The following is a 16487-nucleotide window of genomic DNA, read 5'->3' on the forward strand; positions in this document are numbered from 1 at the left end:
ATAAACTTAAAATTATATTTTGGTCTCAGCTGCAAAAAGATTAAATAATTTGTCCTGAGATGACATTATATATTTTCACAAGTTTTTTTTTAAACCAGGGAATAAAACTCTTCAGATTTAAAAACTCTTTTCCAGCAGTTTACCATGAGTACGTTGACCACAGAAGGAATCTTGAACCCTGTTGAATTTACAGCAGCTGAAATGAAAAATTGCATGTCAGGTTTCCTTTGGATAAATGGATTCTATTGGTGGACCCCGCGGTGACGTCATGACGTCGCACGGCGTTCTGTTTACTGTCTGATCGTGGAGGAGGCGCAAATGGCAGAGATTTTTTGGGGATTGTAAACATCTTTCAGGCGAAGAAATATTTATTGAGCGCATTGGCGTCTCATGTTTAGACCCAGTCAAACGTCAACGCCGGACAGAATTAAAAGGGAACATTGTTCTTTTTTTTTTTCGAGAGTGTCTGCGACGCTGGAACCGAATTCCGATAAACCACGGAGCAGCTTTGCAAGCGTCCTAACCTGCAGAGCTAATGTTAGCACAGCTAGTCAGCAGCCTTGGAGACTTCGGCGTTTCAGATAGGGGAATTAAGTGTCATTGTTTTAAAACTTGTGTGGTGCATAACTGCTAGCTCTGACTTTATTACGTTTGCCGACAGGGCGAAGATCAAGCCTGTAGGAAATGTAAACATTTCGCTACCTGTTTAGCTTGTCAGTCGTTTCGCAGCTGCTGTTTTTGTGAAAGTGGCTCAGGAAAGCTACCCAGCTTGCTCTCCGTGTATCGGTTCCTGGGAGGAGTTTTTTTTTTCATTCGTGTTGCCATTTAGGCTAGAATAACGGTATCAGTTCTTAGCTGAGTGAAACGGTCTCAAACACAATGGTGTTAAGGAGTTGTTGGAAATCTCGACATAAAAACAGCTGTGAACCCGCGCCTCGTTGGATCCGACCGGGGTTGGCAGCCCTGTTCTGGTTATGCGCGACCCAGTTAGCCTGCGGCACTGGCATGGTGGGGGAGACCAACCATGTTGTCCAAAAAGAAGCAGAGTTCGACGTGACCTATAATGACACTGTTACAAGTGGAAATCAGACCATCTATGCTTTCAATCACACCATCTCCAGGAATAAGGTGAGTCTCCTTCATCGATCCAGAAAACGCGACGACTACTCAATGACATTTTGAAAATCAGTCTTGTCCCTTGTTAATGTCTGTGACTTTCAGACCGAGGGTGTCCGCGTGTCGGTGGATGTATTGCAGCAGCAGTTGGAGAGTCCTATTCTGTTTGTAGTGCGGCAGAAGCAAGCGGTGATGTCTTTTCAAGTCCCTCTCATTCTAAGAGGCCTGTGAGTAAGCCACATTCACAAATGGGAACGTTTTGAACAAAATGTAAACTGAGCCACATAATTTGAAAGGGATCAATAAACGAATCGACACAACAATAGATTGGCGTGTTTCTGCCAACTGAATTTTCATAGAAGGCCCTTGTCCCTAACTGCTGGTGTGCCGAGTGGGTGAGGATCAGTTGTATACAGTAAGGTAATTCCATATATCGCGTTAGAAGAAACAATAGGACCCAAACTATACTAAACTAGACTAAACGAAGTCTTAAATATGCTCTGCATTCTACCTTTGTGGTCAGAGAACACACGGTTTATTAAATCTGACTTAATCAGGTGACTGACTGACGCCCTGAGCAGTTTGTGATGTGATCTTTGACTCCCACACTTTGAGGTAGACTCTGTGGTTGTGCAACATCTGCTGTCATAGTCTTGCACTTTTTGTCTTGGGGTCAGGCATGTTTTTGCATATCACTAATGAACCTTGGACTTTCAGTTCCTCCTCTGCGATCCATCAGTGTCGATTACAGGAAGCGCTGTTACTGTAAAAACTGATGATCTTCCTCAAAATTGCCTCAAGGAACTTGCGTCGTAAAAGACGTTTCTTGTTCATTTCTTGTCACTGATCATGCCCACAGAGGATTGAGTGTGAATTATCCGTGTAGATCATCACATTCTGAAACACTGGCACATGGGGAGTTTTGGAATTCCTATGTTATTGATTTAGTAGAGGAAAATCCAAAGTTGTTATTGCTTCTATTTTTGCCTTCATTCAAGGTGCCTATTCATGCTGTAAGACAGCATTGGTTCTCATAAGACAGCTCAATATTATCTATGTCTAATAGTTAAAAAGTTTAGATCTACTTGATTAAATCTTATCTTTTGTTCTTTGTCTCATTTTCTTTTGGCCTTGGCCTTGCTTTGTGTGTGTGCGTCTCTCTGCAGCTACCAGAGACAGTATCCTTACAAACACGTGGGCAGGACATTGTGCCAACCTCCAACCCGAGCCGCCTCTGAGACTCAGTACTTCTTTGTTGACGTGTCTACCCTGTCCAGCCAGGGTACAAACTTCCAGCTCAGAGTCAGCCGTGTTGACAGTTTCACCCTGCAGTGAGTGATATGATAACCCAAAGGCACTCTACAGAAGCTGCCAGGGTTCTTGGTTTAATGCGGCTGTAGTCAACAAATAGTGACTTACTGCTGTGCCTGATATGTTATGTTCAACTTAATTACAGGACAAACAAGAAGTTCAGCTTCACTGCATCGCCATCCCAACCTCAGGTAATCAGGCCGGATAATCCAGCTGTGTGTGTTTGCGATAGGAGGGGCCGCTTTACACCCAGAATGTTTGACCACAGAAATGTCCACAGCACACAGGTTGACACAGGGGTTGGAGGGGATGTAGTAGACTTAAAACAGGATGGTAAGAATGGAGGGATTTTCCAGTTTTACCCATTAGCTCAGAATGGTGAAACCTCTGTTTCATCTTGAACTATTTCCCCCCTGCAAGTTCTGCTTTTCAGCGATTCCGAGAAAACTCCTGTTTACTCAAAGGGCTTTTATTTTCCCTTTCAGATACGATAAGTGTGACAACTATTAATGCTTCCGTACATAGTGTTTAGTTTATCTGCTTTCATTTCATTGTGTAACAGTTTTTTTTTCATCATAGATGCACAAGGTAGTGGTGAAAAACAGAAAACGCGTGGTTGGGTCTGAACCTGCATGCTTGTGTTGTCGGCAAATATGCAAACAAGCGACTCCCGCACTGATACAGTTGCATTGCAAGAAAGAGCTCTAAAACAAATACATTTTGGGTCAGACCAGCGCTATAATTTCCAATTCTAGTAAAAATCCCCTAAAGGGATACAGTTACTGTATATTCTCTGAGCGAGCATGTGCCTTTGTAAACAGGAAGCTGGTGGTTTAGAAATGCAGAGGGAAAAAAAAACGAAAAAAAAAACAAGACCATAGATTTATTTGCTTTGACTGGAGCCATACTTTGAGCACAATGCAGTCATGGAGGAAAGAAACTTAGACTCTGAGTCATCAAGGCTAAAATGGCATTGTTTTGGAGCAGAACTGCGAGGATTATCCATTGCAAGAGGAAGCCAGGCGAGCGGGAGAGGAATACCCCGAACACTGATAAATAATGTTGGTGTAATGTTTTCGCCCACTACTTAATTTGTCATTGTTTCTAAAAGTCTTTATTTCTGCCCATCTTGATGAACCTTAACAGTCATCAGCTTTTCCAAAAATCTCTGTTTATGGGGTTCTAAAATGACAGAGTTGATTGGTCGCAAGGCTTACACGTTGTAAAAGTTACACAGTATAAAATCCTATTATTGTCAATCTAAGGTGGATCACCCTTTGATAATACCTCCTTGTCTTTTTCTTTCTCTTGTCTTTTCTGGCAGTATTTTAAATATGTCTTTCCAGACGGTGTGGACACTGTGATTGTCAAAGTCACTTCAGACATGACCTTCCCCTGCTCTGTTATGTCAGTTCAGGACATCCAGGTACGGTTGGGCCTGATTTATGCTCTCTACATGCAGACCTCTGCTGTCCTCAGGTGGCCCCTGCCCTCAGTTCTGTGGTCAGAATGCAGTAGCATGCTCAGGCCACAGGAGGGCACTGCAGAGGGCACTGCAGCAGATTCCTTGCTGAGCAATCATTTAAAATTTTATGATGTACTGAGAAGACTAAACTGCTGTTTTACTCTTCATACAGTTTCGTTGCTTTTTTATATAACCATGCCTTTTTTTTTATGTATCCCACTCATAAATTTCGTAAAGGATATGATCTGTCAACGTGTCGTGTGTTTAATTTACTCGTTTTTCATTTCAGTGCCCTGTCTATGATCTTGACAACAATGTGGCCTTCCTTGGGATGTACCAGACTATGACAAAAAAAGGTGCCATCACTGTGCAGGTAATTACACACACATAGTGTTGTGCGTTATGCTAAGAAACAAAACATTTTGCAAACCATGGTGACAAAGCTCTCTCTCTATATATAGATATATAATTTGAGTATAGATAGCATTATCACACAGTCATATCTTTTTGTGTCTCTTCCTGTAATCCAGAGGAAGGACTTTCCTAGCAACAGTTTCTACGTGGTGGTGGTGGTTAAGACGGAGGACGAGGCGTGTGGCGGACCGCTGCGATTTTACCCTCTGCGACCCGACGAGCTGATTGATGCTGGCAACCGCACCAAGGTCCTCGATGTGCTGGTGTCTCCTGCCATCAGTAGTAAGTCACATGCATTCTTAACGGCGAGCTCAGACATGTACGCGGCAGGGCCAAGATCAAAAAAGTGGTCGATCTTGACCTCGTCTGCTTTTATTAGCTTATGCAGATTCCACAGCGTTTCAGTGTTCGTGCTCTGCCGAACCAAATCACTTTCCTCTGGACGATGCTGCGTTAAAGTGGCTGGCTGCTGTCCTCAGTATGCAAATCTGATGCAAATGGGCTCAATTAGAACGCTGCCTTGAATTCATACATGACCTGTGTGACTTTTAGCTTGTATCTACTGCCTGTTGTTTGAGTGTAACCATCTGTCATTGTGTAGGCAGACTGGTTGCAGTGCTGAATGTTCCTTTGAGTTATGCTTTCTAAAATGTTTATGGTCAGACATTTCTCTCTGGTGTCATAGCCCAGAGTTTCTGGCTAACCAATACGAAGGACCACGTCCTGGTGGAAAGAGGTTTGTGTCAAAGGCAGGAAACCATTTGAGAGCAGGGACTGGACACTGTAGCGGCAGCATATCTCCCACCTTTTGGAGTTGCATCCTATGTGTGGAATGCACACTGCAGCTTCCAGGTGACATGCAGCAGCATACTCTGTTACCACAGTGGTCGCCTTGCTCTATGATGCCACACTGCCTGCATGTCAACGACACACACAGCTTATCAACACCATCAGCCAGCTGCTGGTGTTCGCTGAGGATGATTCAAATATTTGCACCTGACCAAAGCCCATACGAAGTTACTTTACAGTCAACAGAATGGACCAGAATATTTTCATATTTATCTATGTTAAGCACAGCTTCCTGCACCGTATTATCAAGTTATTGAAGTTAAACATTAATCATTTCGTGTTGCTTGTGTGTCAGTTTGATCATCTGCCAAGAACGGCCAATGGTTATGCTGTCGGACATCGCTTTGTGTTAAAATACAGGAGTAGCAGCTGTCAGAGCGCAGCGGCTGATGCCTTAAAATGAACATCATCATTCCAACAGGAGTGATGCCATCTGCTCTTGTTTTCATCAAGGCTTCTCCTGGACTCTGTGCAGGATCAATGAAAAACATTCTATTTCTTAATTTTACTCCACAGTGACAATGGTACAACAGGTTTTCGGCTTATTTAGAGAGAACTGCCTCATGTGTGGTCTCTCTGTAAGAATCTTCCGTCTCCACAATGGGAAAACCACTCGAATAATGTTGACAATGTTGCTGCTGAGTTTCATGGCAACAAGTTTTATTAGAGTATATCTGTCATCTGTTATCTGAAAGAATGTATCTGTCTCCACAGCTGAGAAGTATGTGATTGGCATGCTGTTCTGCATGGGTATCTTCCTCTCGTTCTACATCCTCACCCTGCCGGTGGCATGTGTGGAAAACAGACGGTAAGATTTTGAAATTTCCTCTGCCGAGTATTTATCACCAGCAGAGAACAAAATTGGAGAGAAATTTTAAGTTTTCCTGCTTTTTTCCCTGCTGTTTTTCCCCCCAATTTAAGGACATTCTGAAATTAATAGGAGAAAATGAAAAGAATATATATCATAATGTAAATAATCCCAGTTAGAAATCTGAATCTCTGCTCTTAGAAAGCCCTTTGGGATGCATTTTTGTGCCAATCTGGTATGTGGTTGCAAGTTGAGTTGCTCCAGGTGACTGAAAGCCGAGTGTTGAGATGGAAGCTGAGCTCCGGTCGACGTTACGCGACTTCGCGTGTCGTAATACCGGTCTTACGAGGAATAGTGCAGAGATTTTCTGTTGAACTGGGGAAAGACTGATCCAGAGCTTGCGAAGAGGTCGGTAAAGTTTGAAGAAGGCTTCTTTTACAGCTACACGGCGAGACCAATGCTAATGTACGACCGAGCCGCCTTTAGCCGCCTGCAGGTTTCGTCCCTGCAAACATCTCGCTGTCAGCTCGCAGTTTAAAGCAAGCCGTTGCCCTTTTTCATGCAGCAGAACTATTAAAGCACTGTATGAAGCTGAGAGCATTGATGGGAAGTCCAGATCTCTTCTGGTGTAGCGGCTAAACGGCGATCTGGGGGAGATATGTTTATTACAGTCACTTTTAGGATGGAGTTACCTGGTGATGCTTCCTGTAACTGTCTGTGCGGGTTTTTGTGTGATCAGCACTGCAGCCCTGACATTCCAGCAAGGACAGACGTTTTCAGACTTAAGTACCTGTGCTGCAGAAATGCAGAAGACCCAGTGCTGACATGACCTCTAAGCTCCATGTAAAAAGCACAGAGGTGTTTAAGTTACAGGCAGTTCCCTTTATAGAACAGTGTCATACACACCGTGGATTTTAATTCAAACTTGTGTATTCATTAATCTTTCTCCAAATTAGATCTCCACTGTAATCGAGTTATTAGTTATTTATTTTATTTCTCACTGTGGCTCAGACAACATGTAAGAAAGCGTTTCTGCTGATGAGACTTTCTGTCCAACCAGTGGCGAAAACATTAGTTGTGGCACCTAAAAAATAAGAAGACAGCAAATGTATTCAAACTGTATGTAAAAGCCGAAATCCAAAGTTTTCATTGTTCAAATATTTTCACTGGAAAGTGTTAGCTGGGTCTCTGAATCCCAACGCGCGCTGCACTGCAGCAGCGACACTAAGCGTGTGCATCCTTTCCGTCTCTGCAGAATGAAGAAGAGGAGAGAGCTGTTTCAGAATCCTGCCGACATGTCACCCGCTGAGACAGGTAACCCGGCAACCAGCTGTGCTGGACTGGCCCGTCAGGGTCTCCGTGAAGTGTAATCGCATAATTATCAAAATAGAAATCTGCCATCGTGCTCTGTTAAATAATTGAGTTGTAAAATTGTACATAACAAGCTGGATAATAACCACTGTCTCCTGATAGTTTTTTTTTTATGCAGCATAATACATTTGTGTTTACTGAATGTGTGTCTTTGACTCTCTCCCCCTCATGCTAATGTGTGCATCAGCCTCTCTTCTTGGGAAGAACGGAGATGGTATAATGACACAGTTACTCCTCTTGTGCACTAGCTGCCCTTTCTTACATTGTTTTGCTTGTCTGCAGGTGCTCTGTGTGCAGTAGCTTGAACTAGAGTTAAAGAACCCAATCTCTGTGGAGAGGAAGATGAATAGTGCCGCAGTGCTTTGTAGGCTTTGCACCAACTTAAATGTAGCTCTGTTGGAAGACCTACATTTTTAAAGCGATGCAAACTCATCTGGGTGCTCTTTAGGTTTGACAAATGACCGGTTTGTTGGACTTAAGTAAAGTTTTGGAATAATATCAGCAGCATTAAATGACATTATAGTTCCAAAAACTCCCAAAGACAGGAAATGAGATGAATGTGTTTGCTCGCGCTCGCCGCCTCTCGGTGTGCGCCTGCTCCCTGCAGAGTTTGCTGACATGATTTGATTTTAAACCACAGAACTCCTGCAGTTTAATCCACTGCAGCAGTCACTGCTCTGCACGGCACGCCCCCTCACCGTCCTCAGCCTTCACGTGTTTTGTGTGCAAACTGTTCTTTCCAGCCTAAAAAACACAGCCACCACCCCCCCCCCCCCCCCCCCCACCCCCCACCCCGATTGGCTCCCTGCATGTGTGTGTGTTTCTCTCATCATTGTGTGTTCATGAATGATCTGTCCACGTGCAATAGTGTTGTAGTGTGCAATGTTAGGATTCTGATATATAGCGTTGGTTGTAGTGTTGCTTGTTTGAATGTGCAAAACGTTGCCAACGTGTACTCATTTGGGCTTTTTGAATCTCGTGTGCTCTCTCAACAGGCAAGACTCCAGCCTCGCCGTATGAATATGGCTCCTTTGGTGAGTTTAGAAAAGATTAGCTCCAGTTAATGGCTAATTCAAGTGCAGATTGAATTAACTAACCAATTTGCGCACCCCTCCAGCTGACAATGGCAGCACACTGAGTTCAGAGGCCGTCACTGACAGCGCCACATCAACTGACAACAACTATGGATACATGGGTACGAACATGCACAGACACCCTCACTGTCTCCGGCCCACCACAGTCACTCTGCAGCATCTCTCCACAGCCTGGCTCGCACCTCCGTGGCCTCACCGGTTTCCTGTGTGTCTTTGTTCATTAGGACTCGAGCCTTTCAAACGCCGACCAATCCTCAATCACCTTCACCACATAGCCGTCCGCATCGGTGACACTCTGCCACACACTGTTTCGAATCAGTCCGCAGATCTGCCGCAAAACTAATCAGCACTGTCATAATCGCACATAAATGAAAATGTCAAGAGAATGATCTGAAAATGCAATGGAATGCAAAATGATACTGGCCGCGCAAAGATCAGAGTACCGACAATTATTCGCAAATCAGTCCAGAAAGCCGTTAAGAGTTTGACAAGCTTTGCATCCCCCTGCAATTCTCTCCGTCTGTCTGTTCGCGTCGTTGGTCGCTTTTCCTCTATAAATCAGCTGAAACCGCCCCTTCTTTTCTCCGCTCCTGTCATCAGAGCAATCGTTGGACAGTGTCGCTCGAAGCAGGCAGGAGTCTCTGAGCTCTGTCGAGGAGGATGACTACGACACATTGGACGACATCAACTCAGACAAGAACATCGTCCGCACCAAGGTATGTCCCATCCACTTCAGCCGCTACAAATTCGTGCCGCGGATTCATTTGAAATGTCAAAATGTCGGCATGACATTTTCCTGTCTCGCATTTCCCCCCCGATGGCAGAAATACCTGTGTGTGTCTGATCTCGCCCGAAAAGACAAGAGAATCCTCAGCAAGAAATACCAAATCTACTTCTGGTAAGGACCCGAGAGTGACAAAAGGCCAAATCAGGGAGTGGAGTCAGCTAAAGTCATTTAATAACATTACATTCCTTTACACCTGGTATAAACATGATTCCCGTGTGATCTGATCACAAGCTGTACTCTTAACAGTAGGGGTGTAAACACACTCGGGACATGTTGTGTCCAACACAGATTCATTGAAGTTCCACCGTCTCGCACGACGAGCCCTCACACAAGCTGCAGGATCTCTGCAAGGATTTTCTTTTTCATGTTCCAATGTAGAAAAAAAAAAAAAACAAGGAAAACTTCAGTCCAGATGCAGATTCATTGAAAACACCTCGTTTGGATCCAGGATTTAAAAGTTTTCGGTGAGACTTTCGCCAGCAGGGCAGAGCCGACACTGAGCTCTGTAACACCACTTTACCACAGCTTCACGCTCCTCTTACATCTCGCACACATTGCATCTATTCCACAACAAAGTCGACGGAAATGTGTCGACAAAATTTGATCAATAAATGTGACGCAGGCTGATCTGAAACAGAATCTAATTTAGTGTAATTCAGGATTTTAAAGACCCTTAAGCCTATCTATTGATGTCCTGTTTGCTGCACGATTTCTCTTGATATTCATTTGCATATATAACAAGGATGTGACATCCCGTCACAAGTGGTCACCGGAGACCAGCGTGGAGTCTGATTTTAATTAAAGGCTTAAAGTGACGCATTTAGATCCTTCCACGTGTTATCTGTTAATGCTGGGTGTAAACGGCCTCTTTGTCCAATTAAATAGATCCTCTGTGTCCTTTGTAGTCACATGATGTAATAAATGTTTATGAATTCTTCCTGATTAGAGAATCTAATGAAGTCCTTTTTCATCACTTCAGGAACATTGCTACTATTGCTGTGTTCTACGCGCTGCCAGTCATCCAGCTGGTCATCACCTATCAGACGGTAAGCTGATGGGGAAGTAAGCAGTGATCTGATCAAGTGTGGTGATGCTGAAATTGGGTCGAAAATGGTTCCAGAGGGCCTTCAACAATTTAATATGTTGTGGGAATCTCTGTTCTTAAGGTTGTCAACGTCACAGGGAATCAGGACATCTGCTATTACAACTTCCTCTGTGCCCACCCCCTCGGAGCTCTAAGGTGGGCTCCAGTCAGCATCCAAGTATAAAAGTGTTGGTTTTATAACGGCAATGTAGCCAGTGACATACCGGTGTGAAAGCATGTCAAGATTAATTGAATTCTCACCTGCTGTGCACAGTGCGTTCAACAACATCCTCAGTAACCTTGGTTACGTGATGCTGGGACTCCTCTTCCTGCTTATCGTTCTCAGGAGAGATATCATTCACAATCGAGCCCTGGTTCGCAACAGTCTCAATGCGCTGGTGAGACACATGCACACTAACAGACGTACAGCACAAGGACCTCATGTCCGCCAGTCAATGTTTCACTGTCTGTTGCTGTGATATTTATCATTACCGCTTTCTGTTGTCATTTATGGAAAAAAGATTAAGAAAAATCCGAGCGGGCAGGGAAAACTATGTTTTCGTTGTTGCCTAATGCGGTGTTGGACTGTAGTAAAGGGATTTTTATTGTGCTCGTCTGTTTTCTACCTTCAGGAGTGTGGTATTCCAAAGCACTTTGGTTTGTTTTATGCCATGGGAACTGCTCTGATGATGGAGGGCTTGCTCAGTGCCTGTTACCATGTCTGCCCCAATTACACCAACTTCCAGTTCGGTAAGGCTGCTTGCATTCCAACAAATGGTGGATTTAAGGTTGTAGTCCACAGCCCGTGCAGATTAAAGGTCACAGGAATTAAACCAGTTCAGAAGCTATGGAGACAGGTTTGTCTGCAGTCCTGTGAGATTAACTTTCAGTTGTAGACAATAGCAGCAACTCCCGATGAGAGGAAGGGCAAAGCTAAAGCACCAGCAGTGGCACAGAAAGACATTCCAGGTTGTTTCACATCTCTGACACTGCCCCCAAGTGGCAGCAGACAGGTACAACAAGGCTACATTTACACTGCAAGTCTTGATGCCCAGATCTGATTTTTTTTTTTGCCTAAATCCGATTTATTTTTATTTATTTTTTTAACGTGTGGTTACACGTACTTTAATAATGTGACTCAAATCTTATTCACACGATTACACTTGCCTATCACCTGAAACATCGCGCATGCCTACTTAAAGGATAAGACCGTTTTTTTGACATTGGGCCCTTGATTTCACATTATAACATGATGTTCTACTCACCCCTGCTTGTTGTTGGTCATTTGGAGCTGTTCCGAAGATATTCGAGAGGCGTCTGGCTGCTCTCTTGAGATATTCGGCCATGAAACGGTTTCCTATGGGCAAGTTTATACAGGCACAAACTATGCTGTTTATAATTTATTAATTACTGTACACTAGCACTGATAACGTGGAGGTGCGTCGCTTACTTAAAAAAATCCGGGTTACTAATTTTGAATTTTAGCCGAATGAATAAATAGGCAGCAGGTCTGTGGGCTGTCTGTGGCAGTAGCACGACGAGGACGTCAGTAACACCCACTTTACGACAAAAAAATCAAAATGACAATAACCCGGATTTTTTTAAGTAAGCGACGCACCTCCACGTTATCAGTGCTAGTGTAGAGTAATTAATAAATTATAAACAGCATAGTTTGTGCCTGTATAAGCTTGCCCATAGGAAACCGTTTCATGGCCGAATATCTCAAGAGAGCAGCCAGACGCCTCTCGAATATCTTCGGAACAGCTCCAAATGACCAACAACAAGCAGGGGTGAGTAGAACATCATGTTATAATGTGAAATCAAGGGCCCAATGTCAAAAAACCGGTCTTATCCTTTAAGTGTTAACCAAACTCTACTGCTGAGGCAAATGGACGACGTTGAAATAGGTGTGATGCTAGTGTTGCGGTACATGAGAAGTTCGCCCAACATTGGCAGGATTTTAACCTTGTAGCACCCAAGCATATGAATAATCATTGAAAAAAATCATTTTGGCTCTTCTTGCATCTTTTTGGGTGGGAATAAACCAATATTTTTGGAATTTTTGGAATTGGGCTATTTTTGATCATTTTAGGCAATGTTGCATATTTGCAACTGTGGGCTTTCCTGATTAATTTTGTTCACAAAACCAAGTCATTCTCTGCAGATCGTTTGGCAAAAAAGGTATAGTGAAAGGTGGACAAAGCAGACCACAACAAACGAGACCAGAACGAACTAGAACAGACCTACGCAAAGCAGAATGTAATTCACTCACCCAAGAAAATGATTGCTGTTGGCACATAAAATGTAACGTAAAAAAATATTACACATGAATGTAAATAATGTATGTAAATTTAAAAAATCAAAAATGTAATGTAAATAAAAAGCTTATTGCATATCTGCAACTGTGGGTGCTACAAGGTTAAGGCAGAGAAGGAGGAAAAGGGCCATTATTGCATCCTGTGCACACGCTGCAATTATTGCCTCCTCAGCTGTTCAGAGGAGTGTCTGGGTGCGAGACCGATCCCAGGACTGGTGGGAGAATGTTGTGGCGGGCTTTGATGAAGAGCAGTGGGTCAGCAATTTTAGAATGAGCCGACAAACTTTTGATATGCTGTGCGAGAGTTTGTCCCCATTCTTCTCCTACCAAGACACCACATTTCGTCAGGCGATTCCACTGGAAATGCGTGTCGGTGTCGCTCTTTGGTGGCTCGCAACATGTCCAGGTATCGCACATTGGCTCACCTATTTGGCATTAGCAGCGCATCGGTGTGCCTGATTGTAAACAACTTCTGCCAAGTCGTGCGAGACGAGTTGTGGCATCGGTACACACAGCTTCCACGAGCTGATGAGCTACAGACCGTCCTCCGAGGTTGACGTGTGGAATGCAATGTGTAAGAATATCCGATCTGCCTGTTTACACGGCAGTCGCATTGTCACATATCCGATTCGTATCTGATAAATTTCCACATACGAAGGAGGCCTGTATCCGATCTCAAAATATCCGAATGCACGCGTCCTTGTCCTATTTACATGGTCAAAAAACATATCCGATCTGTGTCACATGAGAGCAAAAAATCGGAATTGGGTAACATTTAACTGACAGTGTAAATGTAGCCCAAGTAGGCAAGTCTCTGAAAGCTGCGCGTACAATGTTTTGCCAAAACAGAGAGAACGCAGTGCTCTACTTTTTCTTTCTGTTGCCACTGTGCTAAAGAGGTGCGTTCAGTGGATTTAGTAAAATACTAAAGCTGAGAATATGTCATAAAAATGGAAGAGGTTGACCTGTATCTCAGTGACGACAATTTGCAGTCATTTTCTCCCTAATGTTCACTGAAGAATCAAAGTTACATATGCTTTTTGTCTTTATATTTCCCTCCCTTGCAGACACCTCCTTCATGTATATGATTGCTGGTCTGTGTATGTTGAAGCTGTACCAGAAGAGACACCCAGACATCAATGCAAGTGCTTACACTGCCTACGCCTGCCTGGCTGGTGTCATCTTCTTTTCTGTGCTGGGAGTGGTACGCACACACACACACACACACACACACACACACACACACACAAAAGACCAGGCCCAGCTCATGGTTAGAAATGTGTACATTTGGTAATGATTATGGTGTGTGTTTTTTCAGGTGTTCGGTAGAGGAAACATGGTGTTCTGGATCGTTTTCTCAGTGATCCACATACTGGCCACGCTCCTCCTCAGCACACAGCTCTACTACATGGGCCGATGGAGGCTCGGTAAGATCACTGCCAGAAACCAAGCGAGCTTCAGTCAAGATTGTGTGAAATTAGAATTTTTGAACAGTGGAACGTTATGCGGAGCTCTTTTGAACTTCGTGAAGTATTGTCGCAGTAGGTGTGATGTAACGCAACGTACTTGATGAAATATTTTCCTTTAAAGGTGTAACGGGTCAGTTGAGGTTCTCAGTAAGCCATACGTAGGACTTTATTGTGACATGTTGCGGGTTTGTTCACTTCAGACAAACACTAAACTGCAGTTAAAGCAGTCTGGGATCATTTGATCAGTTTCTAATGTTGCTGCATTGTGCCATCTACTGCATTAGATTTGTCCAGTTCTTAACACACTGATAAAAACATGCGTTAATTTTAGATTATATAGAAATCAGTGAGGAATTACGTTTAGGTTGCTACCAGCTTATAAGAATGTTTCTCGGAGTCTCATCATCAACATGTCTGCGTTTTTGCACGTCAGACGCAGGTATCATGCGCAGGATTGTGTACGTCATCTACACTGATTGCATCAGACAGTGCAGTGGACCCATGTACATTGTGAGTAACCACCATTACATTGAAGAGTTGTCATGATATAAAGTTGGATAATTAATTATAAAGCTGTGTCCTTTCTGTGCTTGTGCCAGTATTCAGTCAGTAACTGAGTTGATGGTTACTTGAGCTCTTACTCCTCTAATGGAGATCTTTTCCCTGCTGTATCTCTGTTAGGATCGTATGGTTCTGCTTGTGATGGGGAACATCGTCAACTGGTCTCTGTAAGTAAACCGTTTCTTCTTTGAGAGCTCTACTTAAATGATAACAGAAGGAGAACCTGCATATTTATCTCCCTCTGTGTTTGGTCTGCAGGGCTGCCTATGGCCTCATAGAGAGGCCCAATGATTTTGCCTCCTACCTGCTGGCCATCGCCATCTGCAACCTGCTGCTCTACTTTGCCTTTTACATCATCATGAAGGTGTGTGTGTGTGTGTGTGTGTGTGTGTGTGTGTGTGTGTGTGTGTGTGTGTGTGTGTGTGTGTGTGTGTGTGTGTGTGTGTGTGTGTGTGTGTGTTTTCAGTACCTTTTAAGGAAGCATTTAGGTTCAGATAGGAGCCAAAGTGGTTGGTGTATTTTCAGCTAATTGTGCTCTTTGTGTGTTTTAGCTGCGGAGTGGTGAGAGAATCAAGTGTGTGCCGTTGGTGTGTATTCTCTTCACCGCAGTGGTCTGGGGCTTTGCGTTGTATTTCTTCTTCCAGGGCCTCAGCACCTGGCAGGTCAGCAACAAACACTAAAGAGAGTACATGTTCGCATTGTGTTGCACTTCATATGGAATGAATGAATGTTTCCCGACTTTCCAGAAAACCCCAGCAGAGTCTCGTGAGCACAACAGGGAGTGTATCTTGTTGTCATTTTTTGACGACCACGACATTTGGCACTTCCTGTCGTCCATCGCTATGTTTGGCTCTTTCCTGGTATGATCTTCATCATGTTTGTCTTTTATCACATTTAGCCATCGGGCATATCAGAAACAGAACAGTTTTGCTTAAACAAATGGCGTCAATTCTAAAAGCTGATACAGTAGTGGACAGGCCTACATGATTGTGTCTTACTGGAATCATGAGAATCTGCTTGAGGCTGTGTACTACATCCTCTCCTTTCCCGTTCCCCATTAGGTCCTTCTGACCATGGATGACGACCTCGACACCGTGCAGAGAGACAAGATCTACGTCTTCTAGAAATGTCAGATCGTCTGTGAGAAGCTCGGCTTGTCCTCTCTGCCTTATCGCCCTTTTCCTCTTGGTTTGCATATCCTTCATATTTTCAAAAAGCACAGCCAGCAGCTCGTTCTTTCCAGGCTGTCGTTAAGCACGTCTCCACCTCTCACGGCCGGGCAGGGACGGGGCGGCAGCCCCTCCCATCACCAGTAAGGACACTTATGTGCCAATCAAGAGCTGGATCGACGTTGAGTGATGCTGAAGTGTTTTGTCCTCTTGCTGCCATCATCGATGTTACTGTTGTAATCAATGTTTACTTGCTGCTGGTGAAGACGATAACAACCTATGTCCAAATTAACTTATTTTATATTGTCTGTATTATCTTTGACCCACGAGGCAACAATGCATTTTGGAATTACTGTGTGAATGCTACGTGTGTGCGTGTTTGTTGGTACAGGTGTGTGTGTTTACAAACATAATTGTGTGAACATGAATCCTGTCCAGTCTATCAGTGGCCTTCAATGTTGTAGTCATGTTATTCACATACTGTGCTCTGATTGGTCAGAGACCTCGAGCTAGCCGTCCTTCGCATTGGAAAATATCGATGATGATTGTATTTACTCGACTGCCCTCGTGTCTGACTGCGAAAGGATTTTTTGCACTGTTCTGTATGAAAAATGGATTCTGTCAAACACCGCAAAGAGCGGTTACTGAATAAAGATTCCCTTTTCAGCGGTG

General features: G+C 43.8%; 2 protein-coding genes across 6 annotated transcripts in view; both read left to right on the forward strand.

Moving 5' to 3' along the window:
- LOC142388547 (apolipoprotein A-I-like) overlaps positions 1–16487 on the forward strand; it is a 282451-nt gene that overhangs the window by 229430 nt on the left and 36534 nt on the right. The window lies entirely within an intron of this gene.
- Positions 284–16484, forward strand: sidt2 (SID1 transmembrane family, member 2). 4 transcript variants are annotated; one of them, XM_075473929.1, is made up of 26 exons: positions 284–1128; positions 1222–1343; positions 2283–2447; positions 2573–2618; positions 3752–3853; positions 4182–4265; positions 4423–4588; positions 5870–5963; positions 7219–7277; positions 7522–7548; positions 8330–8368; positions 8452–8529; positions 9029–9144; positions 9253–9326; positions 10195–10261; positions 10382–10455; positions 10574–10697; positions 10932–11049; positions 13684–13820; positions 13935–14043; positions 14519–14595; positions 14767–14813; positions 14905–15010; positions 15198–15308; positions 15393–15506; positions 15708–16484. In XM_075473929.1, exons 1-26 carry the CDS (start codon positions 880–882, stop codon positions 15768–15770), a joined length of 2568 nt encoding a protein of 855 aa, XP_075330044.1. In that variant the 5' UTR covers positions 284–879; the 3' UTR covers positions 15771–16484. The 4 variants fall into 4 exon arrangements, with proteins under 4 accessions (XP_075330044.1, XP_075330046.1, XP_075330045.1 ...); XM_075473931.1 differs by lacking the exon at positions 8452–8529; XM_075473930.1 differs by lacking the exon at positions 7522–7548.

The sequence above is a fragment of the Odontesthes bonariensis genome, chromosome 9 (assembly GCF_027942865.1).
Source record: "Odontesthes bonariensis isolate fOdoBon6 chromosome 9, fOdoBon6.hap1, whole genome shotgun sequence".
In the NCBI taxonomy this organism is placed as follows: Eukaryota; Metazoa; Chordata; class Actinopteri; order Atheriniformes; family Atherinopsidae; genus Odontesthes; species Odontesthes bonariensis.